General features: G+C 40.9%; 1 protein-coding gene and 1 long non-coding RNA gene across 2 annotated transcripts; one reads left to right on the plus strand and one right to left on the minus strand.

The window, feature by feature from the left end:
* Window positions 1-8,126: 8,126 nt before the first annotated feature.
* LOC112259063 lies at window positions 8,127-12,889 on the minus strand. Its single transcript, XR_002954801.2, has 2 exons — window positions 12,579-12,889; window positions 8,127-8,433 (listed from the first exon to the last, which is right to left on the minus strand). It is a non-coding gene; the product is annotated as an uncharacterized LOC112259063 (long non-coding RNA).
* On the plus strand, window positions 11,889-23,920 carry pdxdc1 (pyridoxal-dependent decarboxylase domain containing 1). The gene is given in 24 exon segments (XM_024433820.2): window positions 11,889-12,070; window positions 13,458-13,534; window positions 13,699-13,767; window positions 13,900-13,980; window positions 14,554-14,700; window positions 14,777-14,966; window positions 15,118-15,186; window positions 17,456-17,534; window positions 18,051-18,135; window positions 18,239-18,287; window positions 18,412-18,513; window positions 18,726-18,851; window positions 18,959-19,009; window positions 20,815-20,875; window positions 21,078-21,148; window positions 21,224-21,329; window positions 21,552-21,723; window positions 21,874-21,914; window positions 21,917-21,991; window positions 22,140-22,261; window positions 22,436-22,528; window positions 22,638-22,734; window positions 22,818-22,916; window positions 23,053-23,920. Coding segments are annotated over 23 exon segments (2,343 nt in total). The 5' UTR covers window positions 11,889-12,070; the 3' UTR covers window positions 23,334-23,920.
* Window positions 23,921-25,817: the final 1,897 nt, after the last annotated feature.

A 25,817-nucleotide genomic window follows, 5' to 3' on the forward strand; every position in this document is an offset into this window, starting at 1 on the left:
TTTTGGGTTCTGATGGGGAACGACAGTTGAACTAAGCTCATGAGGCATTCATAAATTATATTCTTCAATAATCAATGGGTATATATCATTAATTTATAAGTCCAAAAATGGATGTAGCAACTAAGGATTCTTGCTTTAACAAGTAAAAAAAAAAACATTTTAAAAAGTGGTCAAATTTACTGCCACCACTGTTTTCATTACATTTCAGGCACTGAGCCTTTTTCTCAAAATGTTTTATGAGATTGGAGAACACATTGGGAGGGATCTTAGACCATTCCTCCATACCACTGGTTTTCAATGGGGTTCATGTCTGGAGACTCAGATGGTCATTGCAAAATGTTGATTTTGTGGTCAATTAACCATTTCTTTGTGGCTTTTGATGTGTGCTTGGGGTTATCGTCTTGCTGGAAGATCCACTTGCAGCTAGGTTTCAGCCTCCTGGCAGAAGCAACCATGTTTTTGGCTAAAATGTCCTGGTACTGGGTATAATTCATGATGTCGTTGACCTTAACAAGGGCCCCAGGACCATTGGTAGCAACATTGCCCCATAACATGAAATATCCACCACCATATTTTACAGTAGCTATGGGGTTATTTTCTGCATATGCATTCTTTCTTTCCACGCAAAATCCAGCACTGGTGTGTATGGTTAAAGAGTTATATTCTCATGTCGTCCATCAAATGTAAACGCCTGTGTCACATTCGTCATAACGAGGAGAACAAGGCGCAGCGTGATAAGAATACATTCTTCTTTAATAAACGAAGACCACTAAACAAACTGATCGTGACGCTGACATACAACTACACATAGACAATAACCCACAAAACCAAAAATGGAAAATGGCAACCTAAATAGGATCCCCAATCAGAGACAACAATAAACAGCTGCCTCTGATTGGGAACCAATTCAGGCCACCATAGACCTACATTTACCTAGACAAACCAAAACCCTATAGACATACAAAAAACCCTAGACAAGACAAAAACACACATACCACCCTCGTCACACCCTAACCAGAATAATAAAGAAAACAAAGATAACTAAGGTCAGGGCGTGATAGCCTGGAGTTTGTTAAATGGCATTGGCACTTGGATTTGAACCAGTGCTATGGTCAGATGACATGAAAATAGAGATCTTTGGCCACGCACACCAGTGGTGGGTTTTGCATTGAAAGAAATATGCATATGCAGAAAATAACCCCATACCTACTTAAAATGTGGTAGTGGGTCTTTCATTTTATGGGGCTATTTTGCTTCTGCTGGTCCTGGGGGATTCACACTTCCTGGCCTCAAAATCAGGATTATTGCCAGTTATCTTGTCCTGGTAGTTAATAGATCAATAGCTCACCCACCTGGTTTCCTAGGTCTGAATCAGTCCCTGATTAGCAGTGGTGGAAAAAGTACCCAATTTTCATACTTGAGTAAAAGTATAGTGAAAATCACCCAGTAAAATACTACTTGAGTAAAAGTCCAAATGTATTTGGTTTTAAATATACTTAAGTATCAAATTTAAAGTATAAATAATTTAAATTCCTTATATAAAGCAAATCAGACGGTGTCATTTTCCTTATTTTTTTTATGGATAGCCAGGGGCATGCTCCAACACACAGACATCATTTCTGAACAAAGCATGTGTTTAGTGAGTCCACCAGATCAGAGGCAGTAGGGATATTCTCTTGATAAGTGTGTGAATTAGACAATTTTCCTGTCCTGCTTTTGTGTGTTAGGGAAAATGTATGGAGTAAAAAGTACATAATTTTCTTTAGGAATGTAGTGAAGTAAAAGTTGTAAAAAATGTAAATAGTAAAGTAAAGTTAAGATACCCAAAAAATACTTAAGTAGCACTTTAAAGTATTTTTACTTAATTACTTTACACCACTACTGATTAGAAGGAAAGTTACCCATCTATTATGGGTTCCCGTGTGGCGCAGCAGTCTAAGGCACTGCATCTCAGTGCTAGAGGTGTTACTACAGACCCTGGTTGGATTCCAGGCTGATTCCAGCCAGCTGTGATTGGGCGGTGCACAATTGGCCCAGTGTCATCCGGGTTTGGCCGGGGTAGGCCGTCATTGTAAATAAGAATTTGTTCTTAACTGTCTTGCCTAGTTAAAACTTCTTATGGCTGCAATCCCATTAACGGGATGATATGACAACAGCCAGTGAAACTGCAGGGCGCCAAATTCAAAACAACAGAAATCTCATAATTAAAATTCCTCAAACATGCATGTATTTTATACCATTTTAAAGGTAATCTTGTTGTTAATCCCACCACAGTGTCCGATTTCAAATAGGCTTGACAGCGAAAGCACCACAAACGATTATGTTAGGTCACCACCAAGCCACAGAAAAACACAGCCATTTTTCTAGCCAAAGAGAGGAGTCACAAAAAGTACATCACTAACCTTTGATGATCTTCATCAGATGACACTCATAGGACTTCATGTTACACAATACATGTATGATTTGTTTGATAAAGTTCATATTTATATAAAAAAAATCTGAGTTTACATTGGCGCGTTACGTTCACTAGTTCCAAAAACATCCAGTGATTTTGCATAGCCACATCGATTCAACAGAAATAGATATACCTCTCCTTAATGCAACCGCTATGTCAGATTTCAAAAAAACTTTACGGAAAAAGCAAACCATGCAATAATCTGAGACGGCGCTCAGAAAAATAATCAAATTAGCCACCATGTTGGAGTCAACAGAAACCAGAAATCACATTATAAATATTCCTTTACCTTTGATGAATGCTTGATTTGTTCGATAATGTCTGTTATTTATGTCCAAGTAGCTACTTTTGTTAGCGCGTTAGGTATACAAATCCAAACGCTCGTGCAGGTCGAGCATTACTTCGGACAAAAACTTCAAAAAGTTATATTACAGGTCAAAGAAAAATTTCAAACTAAGTATAGAATCAATCATTAGGATGCTTTTATCATACATCTTCAATAAAGTTCCAACCTGAGAATTCCTTTGTGTCTAGAGTTCGATATCATGTGGAATGGCTCATTCAGCTCTTATTCAGTCCCACAACACAGTAGAAGCCTCATTCAAGTTTCTAAAGACGGTTGATATCTAGTGGAAGCCCTAGGAAGTGCAACTTCATTCATATCCCACTGTGAATTCAATAGGGCCTGGGTTGAAAATCGACCAACCTCAGATTTCTCACTTCCTCACTTCACTTCATTTCTTCTCAGGTTTTTGCCTGCCATATGAGTTCTGTTATACTCACAGACATCATTCAAACAGTTTTAGAAACTTCAGAGTGTTTTCTATCCAATACTAATAATAATATGCATATATTAGCAACTGAGACTGAGGAGCAGGCCGTTTACTCTGGGCACCTTTGGGCACCTTTCATCCAAGCTACTCAATACTGCCCCTGCAGCCAGAGATTTTAAATAAATACATTTGTCATAATCAGGAATTCCATGCTCTTGGTGGAAGTGAATGTGCTGTAGGTTATCTCCCAGTCTGGAGTGCATGCTTAGTCCATGTTCTGTGTAGAATGGCTCCTGCATCATGTGTGGTAGTTAGATAAAGATCAGACCTGAAAGAATGGGCTCAGTTTGAGGCTTGGCCAACCCATTTTGTTGTGGATATTAAGAAAGTATGTTTGTCCTCCATGACACCATTGTGTTGTGTATTTATTTAGTAGGTTTTGCACTACAGTAGTTTGTTTCCTAACTAACTAACTAACTAACTCCTCACTATAGTGTGGACCTCATAATAGCGTATACTGAAAGCAGTAGGATGAATCAAGGTATCTGACAGTGCCGCAAACTTTTCCATGACACCCTAATGCAAACATCGACATGTAATTCTATGAAATGCACATCATCATTATAATAATTTAATAGTCCAGGCACAATTAACTTTTGCTGTAGTTTAATATAGGTTTAGAATGAGAAAGTAGTTTAACCTTTAATTCTATGTTAAGTTATGTGATTAATAATTGTGCTACCCATACTCTGCCCTCGGTGTATTGGGATACAGTAATGGTCTCTGATGGATGTCAATAGGTTTAATTTAGAGCAGGAAATTGAATAAGCTGCTTAAGTGTGTTACATACTGATGAGAAAAGACCATTACATAGATTCTATCAAACATTGCTGCTGACAGATTCATATTGATTCATATGTCACACGTGTTATTTGTCATTTGGAAACCAATGACTTGCTTTCCCTGATGAGATTTCCACCATTGTGTCCATCATGACTATTGAAAGCCATCTATTTGCCTAACTAACTGGTGATTCATTTTTAAATATCTTGTCTAAGCCTTTATATCCTTGCTGGCTCTTTGGTCAGACTTGTATCACATTTTAACAGGATGGGAAATACGTGAAAGGGAGGGGTTTTAGATTGTAGTTCCTTGAAATGAAATAGAAAGGGAAAAGGGAATGAAAAGGGTAGATGAGAGAAGTTATTAAGAGATGACAGATGAGTGATGCATTTACTTGAAAAATACTGAAAGCAACTCCTGTATTTTAGATAAGAAATGAATTGAGCGTAACCTCCATAGTAAACAAATGTAATATTGTTTAAAAAAAAGATCAATTATTAACATTGCAAGCTATGCTTGTGAATGTTTGCTTCATGGAGTATTTTAAGATCATATTTTCTTTCAAAATACTTTGAATTCTTGCTTGAATGCTTCTTAGTGTTGGGATGCCTTGAATTTGCAGAATATGTCATCATAGAGCATGATTAGTGCATGCTAGTATATTTTAAAAAAAACATTAGACTCAAACTGTATTTTATGTCTTTAGACTGCTCTTTAGACTGCTCTTTAGACTGCTCTTTAGACAGCTCTTTCATAATAATTATACTTATTAACACCCTTTATAAAACTGTACAGTCTAACCCTCTTCTTTATAATATGATAATATATGCCATTTATAAAGGCTACTGGTGGAAAACTCTTTCCATTCACTGACTCGTCGCCATTCATTCCTGTTCAGTAACATCCATTTGTTCTCTCTCTGCACTTTATGAACAGCCATTAAGTAAAATTAGCCTTCACTCTGTTTTTATTGCATGAGTTGTAATTGCTTAATGACAGATAGTCTGTCATTGTTAATGTTCTCTGGAGCTCTTGCAGTGATTAAGGCTGCTGCTCCGTTCACACGTTTTCTGTTTACTTATCTTCCTGAATCTATTTTATATTTACTTCATCTACAAACATATAAAATATTTGCTGGATATAAGTTTTGAATATAACTGCTACCACCCCCTACCTGCCTTTTTATTCTAAGTAATAATATTCACTATATAATCATAGTCTTCATAACAGACATCGATGCGGGTGTAGATTGTATCAAGAAGTAAAAAATGGGAGACTAGCGAATGCACATTTTATTTTTTTCATTGCTTGATATTTTGAGGGCTACTGTATTGTATAGAAATCAGGGGTTGTTGGTTCTGTCTGGTATAAAACCAGAAACTCCAAAGCTGGGCATGTACACTACTGTAGCCCTCTTGGCAGTGGTCGTAGTATGTGTATCACAGGGTTGCTACAATGTGTTTATTGAACTCTGCGCTACATATACTCTGCAAGTATTTATCAGTATTATTCCTAAAATGATCTATTGTGTATGTGTAGAAAATGATACAGAACTGTAGTTATTGTCTACAGAAATGCATAGCCATGGCATGGTTGCTTGTATGGCACTTTTATTTTCAAGAAAATTGCTATTTACCTTGTCTGGTGAAGGTGGTGGATTGGGTTGGCCCAAATGGTATATCTACAAATAAATACATCATTTCAGGATTTTATTGCATGAGGTGATGCCTGTGCATCTCTGACTGCATATCTGCATTATATGCCAATATGATGTACATACTCTTACAGATACAGATACTGTAATTCTGAAATTGCTACAAATAAAGCTATTTTCAAGTCATTTTTCTTTGCAGTTTTCATTTTCCGTTCACTGTCTGTCAAACCTTTCCCACTTATAGGCTTTATTCTATTGACGTAACGAGAATGTTAAAACCTGCTGTATGTGCTCACCCACTGGGCAAACCACTTAATTTATTTATTTATTTATTTAACCAGGTAGGCCAGTTGAGAACATGTTGTCATTTACAACTGCAACCTGACCAAGGTAAAGCAAAGCAGTGCGACACGAACAACACAGAGTCATTTCAACGTGGAAAATGTGGGTAATTTTTGGATGAGATGTTGATCAATGAGATTTCAACCATTATTGACCCACTCAAAAAGAGAGCCAGAAGTTTGTTGAATTCACAATGTATTATCACTATGCATTCAACCATCTAAAAGCACAACCAAATTCTAATGGAAAAACAATGTGGGATTTTTGGTTTAGTTGTCATCTAAATGTGTTATCACTGCACTTTCAACCATTTAAAGGGACAACAAAGTTGAATTGGAAACACAATGTCAGATATTTTGTATTTATACAGCAATGTGATATCACTGTGCTTCATCTAATAGCACAACCAAATGACCTGAATTGCAGTTGAGGTTACATTAAAAGTACATAATGCAAGTGATCAATGCTGTTCAAGATTCTGTGCAGATATTTATATTGTGGATCTCCACCTCCGACCTTTGCCAGCCATCTTGAAATTCTATGATTACATAATAAGACTTTTATAGATATAGTACCCACAAAATGTGGCCATGGATGAGTTACTCATTTTATGGTTGAATTAAAACCGTTACATTAGTCTGTATTACAAAAGTCATATCGAATTGTGTTAGGTTGAAAACGCAACTATATATCAACATTTAAAGGAGATTGTCACGACTTCTGCCGAAGTCAATGCCTCTCCTTGTTCGGGCGGTGTTCGGCGGTCGACGTCACCGGCCTTCTAGCCATCGCCGATCCATTTTTTATTTTCCATTTGTTTTGTCTCGTTTTCCCACACACCTGGTTCTCATTGTCCCTCATTATGTGTTGTGTATTTAACCCTCTGTTTCCCCCATGTCTTTGTGTGGTATTGTTTATCTGTTTTGAAGTATACTCACGTTAGTCTGGCTGCGCTGGGTTATATATACCCGTTTTGTATTTCGTGTTCATTGTGCCGTGTGCTTTTGGTTCGCCTGAATAAAAGGCTCCGTGTGCTACCAAATACCTGCTCTCCTGCGCCTGACTCCCTTGCAGCCACCTACGCATACCTGACAGATGTATCTAATGCTTGGACAGTTACATATGAGCCACTGCCTTAATTGTAGTCTTTAACTTACATTGTTTTGTTAAGTTGGAGACGTGAATCCAAAATAATTTTTAACTTATTGACAAGTTAATAGGCTATTTACTGTATTGAAAAAGTTTATATTGTGTTTTGTTATCAACACAACCAAATATCAACATTTGAAGAAGAGGTATATTTTGTGCCACTGAATTAGTCTGACTTTAATTCCAGTTTGTCTAAAACTTTGTAATTGATGTTGGATTCACGTCTCCATCTCAACCAAAAGTCTAAGTTAAAGAATAGGACTAAATCAAATCAAACTTTAAATGTCCTATTTAACTTAGAAATTTGGTTGAAATGGAGACGTGAATCCAACATATTCATTATTAAGATTAAATTTGACATCAACCAAAGCATGAAACACATGTATTTATTTTTTTATTATAACCCTGGTTTGAATTGAAACAATAGCTGTTGATGACTTGACAAATTCTATATAGGCCTAAATAGTATCGTTGACTTATAGAGTAGGGTTATATTTTATTTGCTCTATTAAACCTACCCTTTGGATTGACTTCAATACCAACCGTGAATCTATTTAGTTATTAAGATATATCTCTAATCATTCTGATGATAGCACATTGGTAGTAGTCCGTGACAAAGCTAAGCAGGGTTGAACTTGGTTAAAACCCTGATGGGAGATCAAATTGATAGCTGAAGATCAACTCTCCAGTAGGAGGTTGTGGATATAACATTGAAGATCTGACGTGTTTCAAAAGGTACAAATCCAATATACATATGTTAAACAAGGTTTGTCTGTTTGACATTTGTTACCATGAGGACAATTCTGTGGTTGAAACAGTATGTTGACAAATTACGTTGAAACAATGTTGATTCATCCAGTTTGTGTCCAGTGGGCAGAATCAATACCTGATACATGTGAGGTTGAGAAAATGTTATACAATACAGCTTTATTGGCCATATGTTACAGCAAACAACAACAATGTGTCTCCTGCTCTGTACATGTGTACATCACCACATACAATTGAGATGAGCACAGGGTCAAGCTGCAGTGCAGCATCCCTGGATGGAGAGTGAGGTTAAGGACCTTGCTCAAGGGCTCAACAGTAGGGGAATAGCTTGAGAATGTGAACCCAGCAACCCTCCAGTTGCCGGATCAATTCTTCCCTTCTTCCAGCACCCGGCCCGGGACACCAACTCAACACTTTTCGGGCTACAGGTCCAACTCCTGCTGGGCTACCTATAACAGTTGAATGAACTTTGGTTCATCTGCATTTGCATGTTTTAACAGTGCAGCTATATACACTCCCCTATATATTTATTTAGACAGTGAAGATAAAACATTTAAATTTAGCTCTATACTCCAGCATTTTGGATTACAGATCAAATATATTTTTATTTGAGGGTATTTTTAAACATATCTGTTTTACAGTTTAGAAATGAATGCACTTTATGTATCTAGTCCCCTCCATTTGAAGGTGTCATAAGTGTTTGGACAAATTCACTGATATTGTAATCAATTAACTCACAAGTTTAATATTTGGTCCCATATTACTAGGAGGCAATGACTACATCAAGCTTGTGACTCTACCAACTTGTTTGATGGATTTATAGTTTGTTTTGGTTTTGTTTCAGATTGTTGTGCCCAATAGAAATGAATGGTAAATAATGTATTGTGTCATATTGGAGTCACTTTTAGTGTAAATAAGAATATATGTTTCTTAACACTTCTACATTAACGTGGATGCTGCCATGATTGCAGATAATCATGAACATTGCACACTCACTGGACACTACCCACCCATACTTCCACTGACACTCCAACACACATACACACACTAAATACACTCAAAGACACAAACCCCCACACACATGCATATTGACGCCCCACATACACACACTGCACATACACTGCTTCTACTCTGTTATTATCTATCTTGATTGCCTAGTCACTTTTACCCCAACCTAAATGTACGTACACTATACAGTGCATTCAGAAAGTATTCAGACCCCTTGACTTTTTCCACATTTTGCTACAATACAGCCTTATTCTAAAATAGATGTTTAAAACATGTTTACCTCCTCAATCTACACACAATACCCCATAATGACAAAGCAAAAACAGTTTACATTTTTTTGCAAATGTATTACAAATAAAAAACTGAAATATCCTATTTATATAAATATTCAGACCCTTTACTCAGTACTTTGTTGAAGCACTTTTGGCAGCGATTTCAGCTTAGAGGTGGTTATCCTTCTGGAAGGTTTCCCATCTCCACAGAGGAACTCTGGAGCTCACTGTCAGAGGGACCATTGGGTTCTTGGTCACCACCCTGACCAAGGCCCTTTCCCCTGATTGCTCAGTTTGGCTGGGCGGCCAGCTCTAGGGACAGTCTTGGTGGTTCCAAACTTCTTCCATTTAAGAATGATGGAGGCCACTGTGTTCTTTGGGACCTTCACTTCAATGCTTCATACATTTTTTGGTACCCTTCACCAGATCTGTGCCTCAACACAATCCTGTCCTTCAACCTCATGGCTTGGTTTTTTCTCTGACATGCACTGTCAACTGTGGGATCTTATATAAATAGGTGTGTGCCTTTCCAAATCATGTTCAATCAATTGAATTTATCACAGGTGGACTCCAATCAGGTTGTAGAAACATCTCAAGGATGATTAATGGAAATGCACCTGAGCTCAATTTTGAGTAAATAAGGTATCTGTTTTTTATATGTAATACATTTTCTAATATTTCTAAAAATCTATAAATTATGGGGTATTGTGTGTAGATTCATGAAGAAAAAATGAAAAAAATATTTTATCCATTTTAGAATAAGGCTGAAACATAGCAAAATGTGGAAAAGGGAAGGGGAAGGGGTCTGAATACTTTCTGAATGCACTGTATATACAAATGTATGTGGACACCCCATCAAATTAGTAGATTTGGCTTTTTCAGCCACACAGCCACGCAATCTCCATAGACAATCATTGGCAGTAGAATGGCCTTACTGGTCAGTGACTTTCAACATGGCACAGTCATAAGATGCCACCTTTCCAACAAGTAAGTTTTCAAACTTTTCTTCCCTGCTAGAGCTGCTAAGGTCAACTTTAAGTGATGTTATTGTGAAATGGAAACGTTTAGGAGCAACAACTGGTCAGCCGTAAAGTGGTAGGCCACACAAGCTCACAGAACGGGACCGCCGAGTGCTGAAGTGCGTAGTACATAAAAATTATCTGTCCTAAGTTGCAATGCTCACTAACAAGTTCCAAACTGCATATGGAAGCAATGTCAGCACAATAACTGTTCAGTCAGGAACTTCATAAACTGAGTTTCCATGGCTGAGCAGCCGCACACAAGCCTAAGATCACCATGCGCAATGCCAAGCATTGGCTGGAATGGTGTAAAGCTCGCCGCCATTGTACACTTGAGCAGTGGAGACGTGTTCTCTGGAGTGATGAATCACACTTCACCATCTGGCAGTCCAACAGAAGAATCTGGGTTTGGCGGATGCCAGGAGAATGCTACCTGCTCGAATGCATAGTGCCAACTGTAAAGTTTGGTGGAGGAATAATGGCCAGGGACTGTTTTAATGGTTCGGGCTACAATGACATTCTTCTGAGAAGCAGCAACAGTTTGGGGAAGGGGGACCAACTCCATACAGAAATGGTTTTAATGCCTGGCCTGCACAGATGAATGAAATGTTTGATAAGCAGGTGTCCACATACTGTTGGTTATGTAGTGTACTTCTGGCAACTTCAAATGGGGGGACTTCACAGTCCTTTCATTTCTAAATGGTAAAACAGATATATAGGAAAAAAACTCAAATAAATTATGACAGTCTGTACTGTTGCCTCATGTTAAATTTTAAAATCTCAAATTCAAAATGCTGCAGTATAGAGCCAAATTAAAAGTTTCAGCATTACTGTCCAAATAATTACATTGTAAATATGATTACAAACATCCATATTCATTATTAGTCATCATCATCTATTCTAGGATACTACCACTGAGATATAATAATAAGAACTGTACTGCACTCTGGGAGAATCTCAGTTGCATTTATTTGATTATTCACTTCTTCTTTCCCTTTGACCTCATCCAATTGGGAGTGGTTTCCACGAGATAACACAAATCTGCTTTTTGGTCTTAATTTAAGGTTAGGCATCAGGTTTTCTGTGTGGTTTTTTTTTAAATTTAACTAGGCAAGTCAGTTAAGAACAAGTTCTTACTAACAATGGCGGCCTACCAGAGAACAGTGGGTTAACCGGCTTGTTCAGGGCAGAATGACAGATTTTTGCCTTGTATCGAATCCCTGAGCTGACAGCAATTTTTCAGTTACTGGCCCAACACTCTAACCACTAGGCTACCTGGTTAAGGTTAGGTTTAAAATCAGATTTCAAGAAGATACATTGTAAAATATATCAAATTTGGACTTTTTGTCTGTTTCATTCTCCCTGTTTGAAAACATCCTACCTTCACTGAAATAATCACTTATCTGTCTATGATGGACTGGTGCATTATGCACTAGATGCCCTGCTTTCATCCAAATAGATCATTACTTCAATGAATGGAGGAATTAATTACTAGGCTATTTCAAAGTATTACAGGGACTCAATTTAAAAACCCTGCACTCACTGCCTGCTTGTCAGCTAAGCAGCTATCAGCCAATCAAGATACACACAGCACCACATTGGTGGTGGCGTAGCAATACGTCAGCTCTGCCAGCGTGGAATACGGAGCGCCAGTCCAGGAAGTTAACATTTACAGGAGTTAGCTGTTCAGCCGTCAATATAATAATATCCCCACGTCCATACAGACTGGATAGGCGGCGTATCCTTTTCCCAAGCTTTTCAACTGTCTGAAGGCACCGCGTCACAAGGTAAGCACAAACGAGCTGTCAATCTCGGTGGGGTCCAAGCGGTAACGCTAGGCAAACTATGGCTAGCAATGCTAGTTAGGCTAACAGCACCAACAGCGGTAAGCCAGCTGTCATTGCGAAGAATTACGCGGAACTAGATTTATTTCCTTTATTCACGCAATGCAATGTGGCATTTAACCCTTGCATGTCCTTGTTTTTTCATGGCTTATGTCGTCAATTAAGAAGCTGCCACTTTCCATTCATAATTGTTTTTATCATCGTGATGACGATGCTGCTAATTTATTATGGATGGTCACGGATAACTGATTGACTAGCGCAGTTGCCGCGTTCAAAACATCTGGGAACTCTGAAATCTCCGACTTCATCGACAACTGAGAACGCGACCTTCCGACGCTGTGTTTTAACATTTCAAAAGGTCAATAATCATCGCTTTCAAAACCGGTTTTTGAAACATGCTGAAATACCCCTTTTCATATCAGCAATAAATATAATAAAAATATACACTTACATTAGCAGTTTTGCACATACCCACAAGATGTGTGCTTCCAGTCGACGAACTACACTTTCCACAGTTACGATTACACACAGATTTGGAGCATGCTATTTAGCATAGGTGGCCACCTATGTCTTCCGTAAACAAGTAATGCAACTTGGAGATATGGCTGTGTAGTATTTTCATTTGATATGGAAGATACGTTCCTTATGTTTCCAAAACCGTACGGCAAGCGATGCGTGTTATAGAGCAAGCGTCTGGGCTCTTAAACTCCCCTTGTCAGAACACATTTCAGTAGACAGCCAGAGTCATCATGATCACGGATGTTATTTATTGGTTAACAGACATTTACTGAAAGACAAATATTTAGGCAGATCATAAATATATTGAGTGGTACATTGTAGAAGCAGAAAATCCAGTTTGATGAAATCAGCCAGGTAATCCAACTATCACATAACAGGTGTATCCATAACCACACCCATTATCATTTCAGACAGAAATTAGGGCCTTGAGGCACCACTGGTAATGAATAGAAGTTATTCATCAGACTGTATTTACTTTCAACTGCTTCTCCAGTCGCCTGGAATTGGCAATAACATGAGCTAGACTATGGTAGAGTCTGTTACATCATGCCAATGTCAATATTTGACTAATGTTAACAAATAGATTGACCTCTGTCACCTATACCTCTGATCCACCTCAATGTGCAGTCCAATAGGTGACAGAGGAGGGTAGAGGGAGGATTAGTGTTAAATATAAGGCTTTAGGGGGAGAGAGAACTGAAAGATGTGTTTTTAGCTAGCCTCTGGCAATGGCTCTGTCTAACCCTGAGATGGAATGAGGTATCCATCTGCTTTAGTGTCTTTTTGCTCAGTCTCTGACTTCTGACCGTAGATGATGGTCGACCCCACACTCGCTGAAATGGGCAAGAACCTCAACGAGGCCATGAAGATCTTGGAGGATGGCCGAAAGTGAGCTTTTATGAATTGGTGTTTGTTCATAAAGATGTATTGATGAGTATTACACTGGTTGTTAATGACACATCTCTTCGCATATACTGTATGTTAATACAAGTCATATGCACACACCTGAAGGACTATCTGACTTGTTGGTTTTGTTGTTTGTTTCTCTCCAGTGCATCAGATCCGGATGCAGATAGACGACAGTTCAGCAGGAGTAGTATCCCTGGACCCCTACAGGGAGAGTGAGTACAGTAGATAGCCCTGTTTCTCACTCTCAATCTAGTATCTTTCTGTCTCTCTCTCACACATACAAATGTGGATGTTATTTCACAGAAGTAATGCAATGAGTTGTGTGTTTTGTTCCAAACTTCCAGTGGGCAGGATGTGGCCAGTATACTCCAGCTGGTCCAGAATCTCATGCATGAAGATGAGGAGGAAGACAAGCCAAGCCATCGGTAGGTCTGACATTAAAACACCACTACTGAGAGCAGATGTCAGTTGGAAGGCCATCTTAGAATTTTCTTATCTGTATAATAAGAATTTTTATGTGAACAATAATAAGTTGTTGATAATATCAATAAAAAATCTATCCGGTTGATTAAAGTTGCAACAGGGAGACACCTCCAGATCAGAGGCAGTGAAAATGTCTATCTGGCCTCTTGGAGACAGGCCCTTTATATTCTAATCAGACAGTACCAAGTGTTCTGTAAAAAACAGCCCAAGAGGCTTGTAGGAAGTCAAAACAATTTGCAGTGACATTGTCAGCTGCTACAGAATCACACCGTGTTTCACAGAATACAGTAATAATCAGTGTCCTTGTACCTCCAGTCTGGCGTCAATCACTATCAACAGAACCTTGCACAAACAGAACGTGAAAACATATAAATATGCTAAGCATTGTGTTAATCACTCTTCACTGTATATGAACTTTATTCATCTTAAATATTCCCAATACAATCAGTATAATACAGTTTATCAACATCACGTCTTTTGACCTAACTTCCTGTGGGGGTCTTGTCCCCCAGCAGGATGCAGAATGTCGGAGAGCAGGGTCACATGGCGTTGCTAGGACACAGCCTAGCAGCCTACATCTCAGTGCTGGACAGGGAGAGACTCAGGAAGCTGATCACACGCATCGCGTCTGACACAACACTCTGGCTCTGCAGACTCTTCAGGTGGTGTCTGGGTCTGTCTGTCGAGTGCGTGTGTGTGCTTGTTCCTGATGCTTTGCTAATTTTGATGTCCTGCCAGGTATGAGAGTGGCTCAGCATACTACCATGAAGATGACAGAGAGGGCCTGCTGAAGGTGTGTCGCCTGGTCCTCAACACCCGCTATGAGGACTACTCCACAGAGGGCTACACCGTGCTCAACTCCAGACAGCCTGTCATTTACCAGAGTGCCACCTGCAGGCCTGGCCTGGGACAGCACCTCTGCAGCCAAGTAGGTGTAGAAACAGGCATAGAAACGCATTGCGTGTTCTTACATGAAGACACACAGACAGGCCTTTTTGATGTTACTTTAGTTTTATAAGAGCAGATATTTCAGAAGTTATTATGTAGATTGACTTTAACAGAAATCCTCTCTTCCTCAGCTGGGTCTGCCTCTGTCCAGCCTGTGTACTGTCCCCTGTAACACCATGTTTGGATCCCAGCACCAAATGGTACATCAGCCTCATTTAGATGGGGCTCATACTTTTGTTACATTACAAAGTATTTGAACACCTCATTCCAAAATGATGGGCATTAATATGGAGTTGATCCCCCCACTTTGCTACCATAACAGCCTCCACTCTTCTGGGAAGGCTTTCCATTAGATATTGGAACATTGCTGTGGGGACTTGCTTCCATTCAGCCACGAGCATTAGTGAGGTTGGGTGATTGGGCCTGGCTCTCAGTCGATTTTCAATGGGGTTGAAGTCGGGGCTCTGTGCAGGCCAGTCACGTTCTTCCACGCCGATCTCGACAAACCATTTCTGTATGGACCTCACTTTCTGCATGGGGGCATTGTCATGCTGAAACAGGAAAGGGCCTTCCCAAAACTGTTGTCACAAAGTTGGAAGCACAGAATTGTCTAGAATGTCATTGTATAATGTAGAGGTAAGGTTTCCCTTCACTGGAGCTAAGGGGCCTACCCTGAACCATGAAAAATAGCCCCTGACCAATGTATTCATCCACCAAACTTTACAGTTGGCACTATGCATTGGGCAGGTAGTGTGCTCCTGGCATCCTCCAACCCCAGATTCGTCCGTTGGACTGCCAGATGGTGAAGCGTGATTCATCACCCCAGAGAAGGCGGCGAGCTTTACACCACTCCAGCTGATGCTTGACATTGCGCATGGTGATCTTAGGCTTGTGTGCAGCTGCTCAGCTATGGAAACCCATTTCATGAAGTTCCTGACGAACAGGTATTGTGCTGGCATTCCATCCAGAGACAGTTTGGAACTTGGTAGTGTGTGTTGCAACCGAGGAAAGATCATTTTTAGGCACTTCAACACTTGGTGGTCCCGTTCTGTGACCTTGTGTGGCCTACCACTCCGCGGCTGAGCTGTTGTTGATCCTAGACATTTCTACTTCACAATAACAGTACTTACAGTTGACCGGGGTAGCTCGAGCAGGGCAGAAATTTGACAAACTGACTTGTTGGAAAGGTGGCATCCCATGACGGTGCCACGTTGAAAGTCACTGAGCTCGATTTTATACACCTGCTAGCAAAAAATAGCCAGACGTGCTCAATGGGATTGAGATCCGGGCTCTTCGCTGGCCATGGCAAAACACTGACATTCCTGTCTTGCAGGAAATCACGCACAGAACGAACAGTATGGCTGGTGGCATTGTCATGCTGGAGGGTCATGTCAGAATGAGCCTGCAGGAAGGGTAAAACATGAGGGAGGAGGATGTCTTCCCTGTAACGCACAGCATTGAGATTTCCTGCAATGACAACAAGCTCAGTCCGATGATAATGTGACACCCCCCCCTCCCAGACCATGATGTACCCTCCACCTCCAAATCGGTACCACTCCAGAGTACAGGCCTCAGTGTAACACTCATTCCTTTGATGATAAATGTGAATCCGACCATCACCCCTGGTGAGACAAAACCGTGACTCGTCAGGGAAGAGCACTTTTATCTGGTCCTGTCTGGTCCAGCGACAGTGGGTTTGTGACCTTAGGTGACGGTGATGTCTGGTGAGGACCTGCCTTACAACAGGCCTACAAGCCATCTGTCCAGCCTCTCTCAGCCTATTGGGGACAGTCTGAGCACTGATGGAGGTGTTGTGTGTTCCTGGTGTAACTCGGGAAGTTGTTGCCATCCTGTACCTGTCCCACAGGTGTGATGTTCGGATGTACCGATCCTGTGCAGGTGTTGTTACACGTGGTCTGCCACTGCGATGACGATCAGCTGTCCGTCCTGTCTCCCTGTAGCGCTGTCTTAGGCTTCTCACAGTACGGACATTGCAATTTATTTTCCTGGCCACATCTGCAGTCCTCATGCCTCCTTGCAGCATGCCTAAGGCACATTCACGCAGATGAGCAGGGACCCTGGGCATATTTCTTTTGGTATTTTTCAGAGTCAGTAGAAAGGCCTCTTTAGTGTCCTGAGTTTTCATAACTGTGACCTTAATTGCCTACCTTCTGTAAGCTGTTAGTGTCTTAACGACTGTTCCACAGGTGCATGTTCATTAATTGTTAATGGTTCATTGAACAAGCATGGGAAAGTGTTTAAACCCTTTACAAAGAAGATCTGTGAAGTTATTTGGATTTTTACGAATTCTCTTTGAAAGACAGGGTCCTGAAAAAGGGCCGTTTCTTTTTTTTGTTGAGTTTATGTATTTAGGACACTGGGGTGCTTGTATGTGTACTACCTACCATACTACCCTGATTTTTAAATGGAAAACAATATATTTCTCCATGGGTGTTTTGCTGTTTGCAGGACATTGCCTTGCTGGACAAGCTGATCAGAGAGGATGTGGAGACTGGGAAGCTTCCATTGCTGTTGATCGCCAACGCTGGTCAGTGGGGAATTCTATCACCTTTTTAATACAAGAAATGGCAGAGAACACACATCTACTCTTAAAAGTGTTTTATTTTCTCCAAGTTTGTGCTTATTGAAAAACCTAGCATGGTGACACACTTTAAAAAAAATGTTACCTTAATTTTACTTGTCAGTTAAGAACGAACTTGTTTTTTACAATAATGGCCTACCAAAAGGTCTTCCTGCAGGGATGGGGGCTGGGATAAAAAATAAAATGTGTTTATGTATGTGTACACACATCACAACAAGAGACAACGCAACACAGAGACAGACCTAAGACAACAACGCAGCAACACAACATGACAACAACATGGTAGCAACACACACAGTTTTACACTCTAAAGTGAAACAATGTTTACCCCTTGACCAACCAGGATGTTATTGTATGACTTACCTGGTCAAATAAAGGTTAAATCAACATGTCAATCACTGACTTATTGACCAAGACGTACTGCAGAGTGATTCAGAGCGTACTCACTGCCTGTCTTCCCAGGCACCCCTGGGGCGGGACACACAGACAAGCTGGGCCGTCTAAAGGAGCTGTGTGAACAGTATGGCATGTGGCTCCACATAGAAGGGTGGGTAACAACATTACACATACTTGTAATAAATGTTTTTAACCAACCATATTGGAGGGGTTTGTAAATGCTTTATAACTGCTTGGTATTTTCTGTCTCTCAGGGTCAACTTGGCCACTCTGGCTCTGTGGGAGGTCTCATCCCCCGTTATGGTACGTATAGGATATGCTCTCCCATTCTGTGACCCTCAGAACTCTAAACTTCACTGTAAGATGCCTGTATAGTACGGTAATGTAATATGTCTACTATGTGTCTTTGCCCCCTCCCTGTCCCCAGGCAGCCACCAGGAGTGACAGTATGACCCTGACCCTGGGTCCGTGGCTGGGCCTGCCTGCTGTCCCAGCTGTCACCCTCTACAGACACGAGGACCCAGCCCTGGTACACTTTATCCTTCCTGTTCTCTTCTTTGGTATCCCCTCTTAACTCTCTCCCTGTCTGTAGCTGTAGGGCCTTTAAACTTGCATCCTTCCTCCCTTGAAGTTACTAGAAATCTGATATGACTTGATTGGTGAAAGCTATGTGGTGGAATCTTTGCTTTCACCTATCCATTTGAGTTCTCTCTCTCTCTCTCTCTCTCCCTCCCGTCTTAGTCTCTGGCAGCTGGTTTGACCTCCAGTCAGCCAGTAGAGAAGCTGCGTGCCCTGCCTCTCTGGCTCTCCCTGCAGTACCTGGGCCAGGATGGGATAGTGGAGAAGATTAGACACGCTGTAGAGCTCGTAAGTACCTTAGGTTAGTAATTACCATGTTGGTTAGCGATCTGTATTCATTTCTATCACCTTACAACACAGGTCAGTTTGTTAGTAGTATCTCTTTTTGTCTGTAGAGCCAACAACTTCTGGAGAAACTGAAGACTCTGGCTTCCATAAAGACTTCAGTAGGTCCACAACTTGCTGTTTAACTATCTATTAATGTGTGTGGAAAGCATTTATGCATTGAGGCTGTTCTAAGCAGTCATAAGCTGTTTATTGTATTTAATAACGCACTATGGGTGTTAACGAAGGCACTATAAAGCCATTACACATAGGTGAGTCATGATGAAGGCCCCCAATAATATGAGCTTTTGCTTGTTGAGTTTTAAGATACGATAACTTAAGAAAACAATCATAAGATCACACTCCACTTTAACACATAACACACATTTATAAAGATGCGGGCATCTGACGTCTGTTTTGTCATCAGGATGAGCTTGACTCTGAGATCTCTTTCGTTGATGCTCTGACTATGGTAAAGAAAAGCACTGAGCCTCGCTAACAGAGACCTCTGTCATACTGTCGCTAAACAAAGACCTTGTTCACAGGCATCAGCTCTGAGCAGATGGTGAGCTTTATATAATCTGAAACAGAGTGTGAATATGATTTACACATGTAGACGATATAGAGATTCTTGGAACTGTGCAGTAACTGCTGAAGCTGATCTGGTGAACAAGCAGTGTGTTGTGGGTCTGGTTACTGTGTTGGTGGCTTTGAGTACCGTTTGTTGTGTGTGTACTGTAGATAGTGAGCTGTTGGGTTGCCTTGGTTACAGGGTGTGGTGTCTCTCTCTCGGATCCCGCTGATCTCAGGGGGCTCTCTACGGGACTTGCTGGGCTCTCTCATTCTGTCTATTGTAGGTGGGACCAACCCTCTTTTCCCTGCCTGCTCCCCCTTTCTTTCTTTCTCTGTTTCACTCCATACCTGACCATGTTTGTCCACCTGAATGCCCTGAAAGGCACTGTTTGAGACACCGCTCAAATCGAGGGCACTCATTTGCTAAAACTGCAATCAGTCCACTCCTGGTTCCTGTCCAATCATCACTACAGGCATGTTTTAGGCACAGCAGAGAATGTCCTGTCCCCCCACCACCACGTCTTCACAGAATCCTGATGACTCTAAAGTTGAACTTTGGCCCAGGCGTCATCAGATGGACCTCACTGTGTTTACATAACTACCCTGTTAGGGTACAACAGTAACAATCCAACATGTCACTTCAACCGGGGTGGCAGGGTAGCCTAGTAGTTAGAGCGTTGGACTAGTAACCGGAAGGTTGCAAGTTCAAATCCCCAAGCTGACAAGGTACACTGTTCCTAGGCAGTCATTGAAAATAAGAATTTGTTCTTAACTGACTTGCCTAGTTAAATAAAGGTTTAAAAAAACAGTCAATCCTGCTATGGGTACTGGGTAGTACATACATACCTTACTGTGAATTGTTAGAGGTGGGGAGAAATTACCAGGAGGAAAAGTAGTGTATTTTCTGTGCTGGGATTTTCTCCAAAACTAACATTTACCCGACTCAATGATTTTCATGTACAAAGTATACAAAGTACATACAATATAATGGTCAGTTGTGGATTTGTCGTAGGTTGTAAGAGTTAGTCATGTATATAAAGTCCATGGAAAACACAGACATGTCCATTGTGAATGGAAGTCATAGGCATTGACATTTATGCCCAAACATTTTACTTTTTTTAAAGCTGCATGATTTAACAATCTCCATGCAGACCACTTTGACTGCTCAAACAGAGGATGTGTGTCACAAACCCAGGCATCTTCATAGCATCACATCACACAGCTTCTCCGGCCCATTCTCACACAGTACACCTGTTTGCATGTTAATGACAACAGAGTTTTTTAAAGATCAAAGGTTATGATCCTGGATGTGTGGAACCTCACCTGTGTGTCTCTTACCTTTCCTGTGCTGCAGGTGGAGGATGAGCTCAACTCTCCAGTAGTAGTGTTTAGGTTCTCCCAGGAGACCAGTGCAGGTGAGTGGGTTAACATTACTCTTCCTGTTCCAACACATTTTCCTCAACTAACCAGGAACTCTTATTCAGCTGCATCCAACTTACTTTAGATGCAATGTGTGCATTCAAATGATGTAATAATGCATTCAAATGTACTATGGGTTTGAATTTGGCATGTTATATGTAATGGGTCATAATGCTATGCCTTCTTCCCTCTACTCAGAATCCAGTGGTGGTTCTGTGGAGGGCTACTTTGCTGGAGAGAGAGAAGTGCTAGATTCCCTCAACAGATGGGTGAGCATTTGTATACATGTGTAATGGGTGAGACCAATGTTGGTTGGTTGGTTGATTGATTGTGTCTGCCTGTAGCTGTGTGAGCGGTTGGCACAGCTGGTGCCCGCCAGCGGGGTAGACATAGTGGAGTTGGAGGACGAGGGCACCTGTGTCCGCTTCACCCCTCTTATGACCGCCGCAGGTAACACACACACACATCATAAAGAAAGGCACACACTCACCTGTAAAATAAACATTCACATGTAAGACACACCTGTTAGATATACCATAATTTGTATTACACACACTCACCTGTACAGTTAATGAAGAACACCTAATCATCATCAGTCAGGCACAACTCTCCTTTTGTTGACCCTTTAGCTGTTGACCTCTGAACTCTGCCCTCTGACCTGTTCCCTCCCAGCCCTGGGGACCCAGAGGTGTGACGTGGATCTGCTGGTGGAGCGGTTGATTGAGCTGGTTCCTGTGCTGAACTGTACGCTGCGTCTCAGACTGGACTTCAGAGAGGAGGTGTACCGCCACTCTGCCCTCAGTTACATAGAGGACCTCAACTGGCCTGGCCTGGGAGCCGTCAGGTAGGAATATACTGTTATTCATTCAGTATTTATATCATTAGTAGCTTTTAATTACCATTTTACCATGCCATTTCATAGTTAAAATTTGGTCATTTCTGTACAGTAAAATTATGTACAACTTGTCCACAAAATGATTGTGTATCCACTCAGGTATGAGCCGAGGGTTGAGGAGCTGAATGACAGTAAAGAAAGCTGGAGGTGGAGAAGATCAACAGTGAGCTGCTGGTGAAACTAGGGGAACTGGATGCAGACCTCATCTTCTCCACCGGTCAGTACTGTGCCTGTCCACAGCACAGAGCTCCTTTTATCACATCTGACACTCAAGGTTTCATTCTACACCTCAATTCAAGGAATGATTCAGACCTGGTTCTGATTCTGCCTGCTTTACCTCTTAACTTCTCTCCCTCCATCCTCAGGCCTGGAGTTCGGACCTGAGAAGGACTGCATATTTATTGGCATGGCAACGGAGGACCTAGACGTGGCAGAGCTAGTGGATACGATAGCCGCCCTGGGGAGGGACATAGAGGAGAACGGCAGGGTAAAGCTATCTCCTTCTACTCTGTTTACCTACAGTCTGTCACTTCCTCCAACATGGCTGGTACTTCCAGATTATATAGATTTTTGATGATAAAATGTAATAATCTATGCAATACTACAATCCTATTGCATTGATTGAGTTGTAAAAATGACTTCTGTCCCATCTTGTCACTAGCTATTAGAGAACATGACAGAGGTGGTGAGGAAAGGCATCCAGGAGGCAGAGCTCCAGCTCCAGAAAGACAACCAGGACAAACTCATGGAGGAGGTGTGTGTGCGTGTTTTTGTATATATATGACATTAATCAATGCTTTGTATACATGCACATTTTATGGACTGATTTGTATTAAAAGCAATCCATCATATCTCTCTCTTAGGGTGTGTTGAGACAGATTCCTCTGGTCGGCTCCGTGTTGAACTGGTTCTCTCCGTTCCAGAGCACTGTGAAGGGCAGAACCTTTAACCTGGCTGCAGGTACACAACTGTGTGTGTGCCTGCTCGTAGGTTGCTCCTGTACATCTGCATTCCGATGGTATTTAAGTGACTGTTTCCCATAGGTTCCCTGGACTCCACAGAACCCACCTACTCCATGAAGGCCCAGACAGGTGGGCTGGCGTCGCCAGAAACCCCTACCTCCTCTGCCAAGAGACTGCCAGGTATGGTCTCACAGAATCTATAGATGGGATATTCTTGTTTTTTTGCAGTCATTCTCTTTTAAAATCAAGGGACATATTTTATTTATAAAAATACTGGAAATCTTAGACTACTATTCTCTTTTTCCTCCACTTGCAGGACAGAGGCTGTTCCGGCGCGAGGGTGCGGGGGGCTCTGACTCCCACAGTGAGACCAGCTCCGTGGGCCAGGCTGAGGATTTCTCCAGGGAGAGGTTCCCACAACCCACCCCACCGTCCCCTGTCCCAGACGAGGCGGTTTCCGTGGTCCCTGAGAGCCCAGAGACCCCCCAGGTGCCGGCTGAACCCGAGCCCACGCAGGAGAACGGTGAGGTTGGTACACAAGAGGAGGAGAGACAGCCTGATGGCCAGGACGCACCAGTGGAGGAGACAGGCAGATAGGACAGCCCTCAGAGCAGGGTTATTTGAAACCAGCTCTGAAAGGTTCCAGGCCAGTCCAGCAGGTGTTGCAGAGCAGGGATTCATTCCGTTCTCAAATAATTCTTCCTTGCCTCTTTTCTTGACAACTGTCTCCTTATAGATCTAAAGGGACTGGAAACTGTGATGAGAGATAATTAGACAGCAAAGGCATCACTTAGCCTACCAGAAGGGTAGGGAGTGCTTTTGTCATTGTATCTCTACTTTATTCTTTCTTTCCAGTCCCTTGATGACTGGGAGAGGTCAAGGACAAAGGGAAGGAACCAGGTTTTCAGAATGGAATCCAGCCTTAGTCTCTTTGTGTCTGACTGTCTGAGGACTCGATCATTGTGGGTTAATAAATAACTATCTAGGAGTAGGACCTAAGAATTCTGGTCAAGCAGGAACTACACCTGAGGCAGGGAGTCAAAGGTGAAGGGTCGTCTGAGGACTTCCTGGTTCATGGCCTCCACTACTTCAGTCGGTCTTGTCATGGCCCGGAGGTAAAACAGCTTATATGCAAGCCAAGTAACATGTGACTAACACTGGAAATAAAACCATTTTATTTTGTATGTAATGTATGCGCACCTATTTCTATCCACTCCATCACCATCATGATCAGTAAAACCAGATCTATTTAGAGGGAAATGTAGTAGAAAAATGAAAGCATACTGTGATATGAATTGAACGAGAGAATACACACACCCACCTGCTTCTGATCTTTAAACACACACTACCCCAATAGACCCTCCACGGTTTGTCAAACACCCTCCTGTTAATTTTTTCACATACTTCAGTCTGATTGGTGGATGTTTTTTTAAACAATATAAATGTATGTTTTTAATAATATGACCAATGGGGCTAACATTTCCTTACATTCACAAGCAGTCTTGCTTTACATGCATTATGAGGAAATAGTTTGGTTATATATATTCCATTTGTTCTGTCCATTTATTACTGCACTACCTTATTTAATGTTGCACATTATTTGTTAATCAACTTTTTCAAGTCATGTATTTTTTAAATTCTCAATAACAGTCTATAATTTGTTGCAATAACTACTTTGATGAAGAATTATGATTCCTGACTTGAAATGACACAAAATATTTCCATCCTGCTTCCATTATAATCTCTTTGATTTTGCATACCTTTTCTCTAAGCCCTTTGTCAAGGATCCAGTTTTATGTTCCTTCTATACCATTGTTTTCAAAGGAGAAGTTATCTAGAGAATTGAACTATTCTCGACCTACAGCTCTAAGGGGGTTTACAACATGTTTTGTACACAGTTGTAATTATTGAAATGATAGGTGTTACATTCTCGTTGTCCAATCATATTTCTGCTATGGAGTCATAAAAATTGGGAGAACTTTAATGACCTAGGGTGTCAGTAGACTACTGACATTACAATGACTTTCAAATGTGATGAATCATTTGCTTATAAAACTGCTTTTGTATCCACTGTACAACACTGTGCCGTTAGACATTTTTCTATCCAAAGCAGACAGAATGGAATGAGCTTCTACTTTTAAGTTTTTCTTAATTTAGGATGTGCACTTAACTTGAAAATACAACCATAATTGTTGTCTTCTGAATTGGTACTATAAAGATGAGCTTGGTTCACTGTACTCTGTTATAATTTCCATTTGTTGTATATCTGTTTAATGTCGTAAGGCTTTGTTATTATGTCTTTATCACCTTACTTTGAGGACATTGTTTTCATGTTCATTAAACATGTCTGTACATGTTCCTTTTTATTCTGCTCATAATCAGCAATTCTGGTGCAATCTGCTCATAGCAAAGAGAAAAATAACTGATATTTGTTGAACCAGGAGTGTTATTTTTGATACACCATTAATTTAGTTTTCTGAAGTGAAAATATTTAATAAAAGATTAATGTTTTAAGGACATAGGTGGTTGAAGTACTGCACTAATCTCGTTGAATGAAGTGCAATGCCTGTTTCTCAAAGATGTCTGAAAAAACACTGGTCAAATGTAATTTCATGGGATGGAAAGAGGGATGTATTGAAGAATCCAATCAGCTTTATTAAAACATGATCTAAAACAGTTTTTGTCATCAATCATTTGCAGGGACTCTTTAATTTACAAGTCAAAGGTGTTAATCAAATTGTTAGTTCCAGTAATTTATCAGTAATTCCACATCATTGAAATCCTGATTTAGTACCAATGTCAGGTTGATGTGTTTCTCCCCGTCAGAAATATCCTATGGAATCAGTATGGGGAATTAAAGAACCCAAATACACACTGCAATGCTCAAACTTTTTCCTCAATGTTGTTTGCCCTGCCTTCGTTGATGCACCGGTTTGTGCTGCTGAAAATTGTGCTAGACATTGTCTCTCCCTAGTGGCAAAACTAGTACTTTGCACCAAGGCCTCAGCTGAACCTCAGCAGTGTCCTTACAGAACAAAATTATAAACACAACATGCCGTAAAATGTTGGTTTCATGAGCTG

The sequence above is a fragment of the Oncorhynchus tshawytscha genome, unplaced genomic scaffold, assembly GCF_018296145.1.
Source record: "Oncorhynchus tshawytscha isolate Ot180627B unplaced genomic scaffold, Otsh_v2.0 Un_contig_2394_pilon_pilon, whole genome shotgun sequence".
Lineage (NCBI taxonomy): Eukaryota > Metazoa > Chordata > Actinopteri > Salmoniformes > Salmonidae > Oncorhynchus > Oncorhynchus tshawytscha.